Source organism: Leptodactylus fuscus, chromosome 5, assembly GCF_031893055.1.
Source record: "Leptodactylus fuscus isolate aLepFus1 chromosome 5, aLepFus1.hap2, whole genome shotgun sequence".
Classification (NCBI taxonomy): Eukaryota; Metazoa; Chordata; class Amphibia; order Anura; family Leptodactylidae; genus Leptodactylus; species Leptodactylus fuscus.
Genome location: NC_134269.1, coordinates 2,109,366 through 2,110,871, shown reverse-complemented (window position 1 = coordinate 2,110,871; position 1,506 = coordinate 2,109,366). Strand labels below are relative to the sequence as shown.

General features: G+C 43.4%; 1 protein-coding gene across 1 annotated transcript; it reads right to left on the bottom strand.

The window, feature by feature from the left end:
* Window positions 1–344: 344 nt before the first annotated feature.
* LOC142204248 (olfactory receptor 11L1-like) lies at window positions 345–1,274 on the bottom strand. Its single transcript, XM_075275559.1, has one exon. It carries the CDS (start codon window positions 1,272–1,274, stop codon window positions 345–347), a length of 930 nt encoding a protein of 309 aa, XP_075131660.1.
* Between the last annotated feature and the right edge of the window lie 232 nt (window positions 1,275–1,506).

Genomic DNA, 1,506 nt, shown 5'->3' with positions numbered 1-1,506 from the left:
TATCTCCTATCGATAGCATAGAGGAGTGATTCCCAAAGTGGTCCAGATAGACCCCAGGGGTCTCAGCTGCGACCCAAATTCCCATCATTAGATCTAATCTTCACATTTTTTGACACGTTTTGGGAATATGGTAGAAATGTAGCAGCGGGGGTCCACCGAAATCAGTCAAATTTTGAAAGTGGTCTACGAGGAAAAAAAGTGTAGGAACTTCTGGCCTAGAGGATAAGTTCATGATCAGTTGGGGTCTAACTGCTGGAACTCCCAACTGATCCCAATAGAGGGGAACCAAAGTCCACTTCCGGACAGACTGACAGGTAGGACCGTGGGTCCAGGACATACCATTACTAAGACTTAGACATGTTCTTCAACTTTCTTTGAAGGACCTGCTTAATCTCTCTATTACTCAGACTGTATATTACAGGGTTAAGTAGTGGAGTTACTACAGTGTAGAGCAGGGACAAGATTTTCTTAATTGTTTTTTGGGTCGGAAATAAATAAGTACAAATTGTGGACCCATAATATAAGGAGACCACGGTCAGGTGAGAGCTGCAGGTGGAGAAGGTCTTCTGCCTCCCACTCAGAGATGGGATATTCAGTATGGTCATGATAATATAAACATAGGAGGTCATTATAACAGTAAACGGGCAAATTGCTAAAGGTACCACTAGTATTCTACTTTCAGTTTTGATTAAAAACATGTCTGAGCAGGAAAGTTCTAGTATCGGGTCGAAATCACAGAAGAAATGGTCAATGGTGTTTGGTCCACAGAACGACAAATAACTCATAGATACCGAAATGATCACTATCATAGCACAATTCATCACCCAGCACACTAGGACGGCTTTTATACAGAAGGTGAGGTCCATGACTGAGGTGTAATGCAGAGGGTGACAGATAGCCTGATACCGGTCATAGGACATCACGGCCAGGAGAAGACATTCCAAGGATTCTGAGGCTGAAAAAAAGTAAAATTGAGTCAAACAGCCAATAAAGGACAGAGAACTTCCTTCATGCAACAGATTGTGGAGCAAGTTGGGTACGATGGTGGTGGAGAGGAGAATATCTGAGAGCGAGAGCTGTGTGAGGAAGAAGTACATGGGAGAGTGGAGGGATCTGCTGTAGGACACCACCAGGATGATCAGGAGGTTTCCACATAGAGTCACACAGTAGATGAGCAGAAGCAGAAGAAAGAAAGAAATCTTAAAACTTTGCAAACTCTGAAACCCTAAGAGCAATATCTGAGCCACCATCTGGGAAGTGTTACGTTGCATCATCATAGAAAATGTCTGAAGGGCGAGGATACAGAATTCTAATAAAAACAGAAATAATACAAAATTAATAGCTGAAACCATCTTGTATTTATCCTGAGGCTCACAAAGTGCGGATATGGGAAGTAACATCACGAGTTCTCACTGTCTGCCATGGGGCTTCTGGAACGTGGTGGAAGAGCTTGGGGTGGTAGAGGCTCCTACACTATAACCTTTGGCCCTCATTTTTCAACCCAGG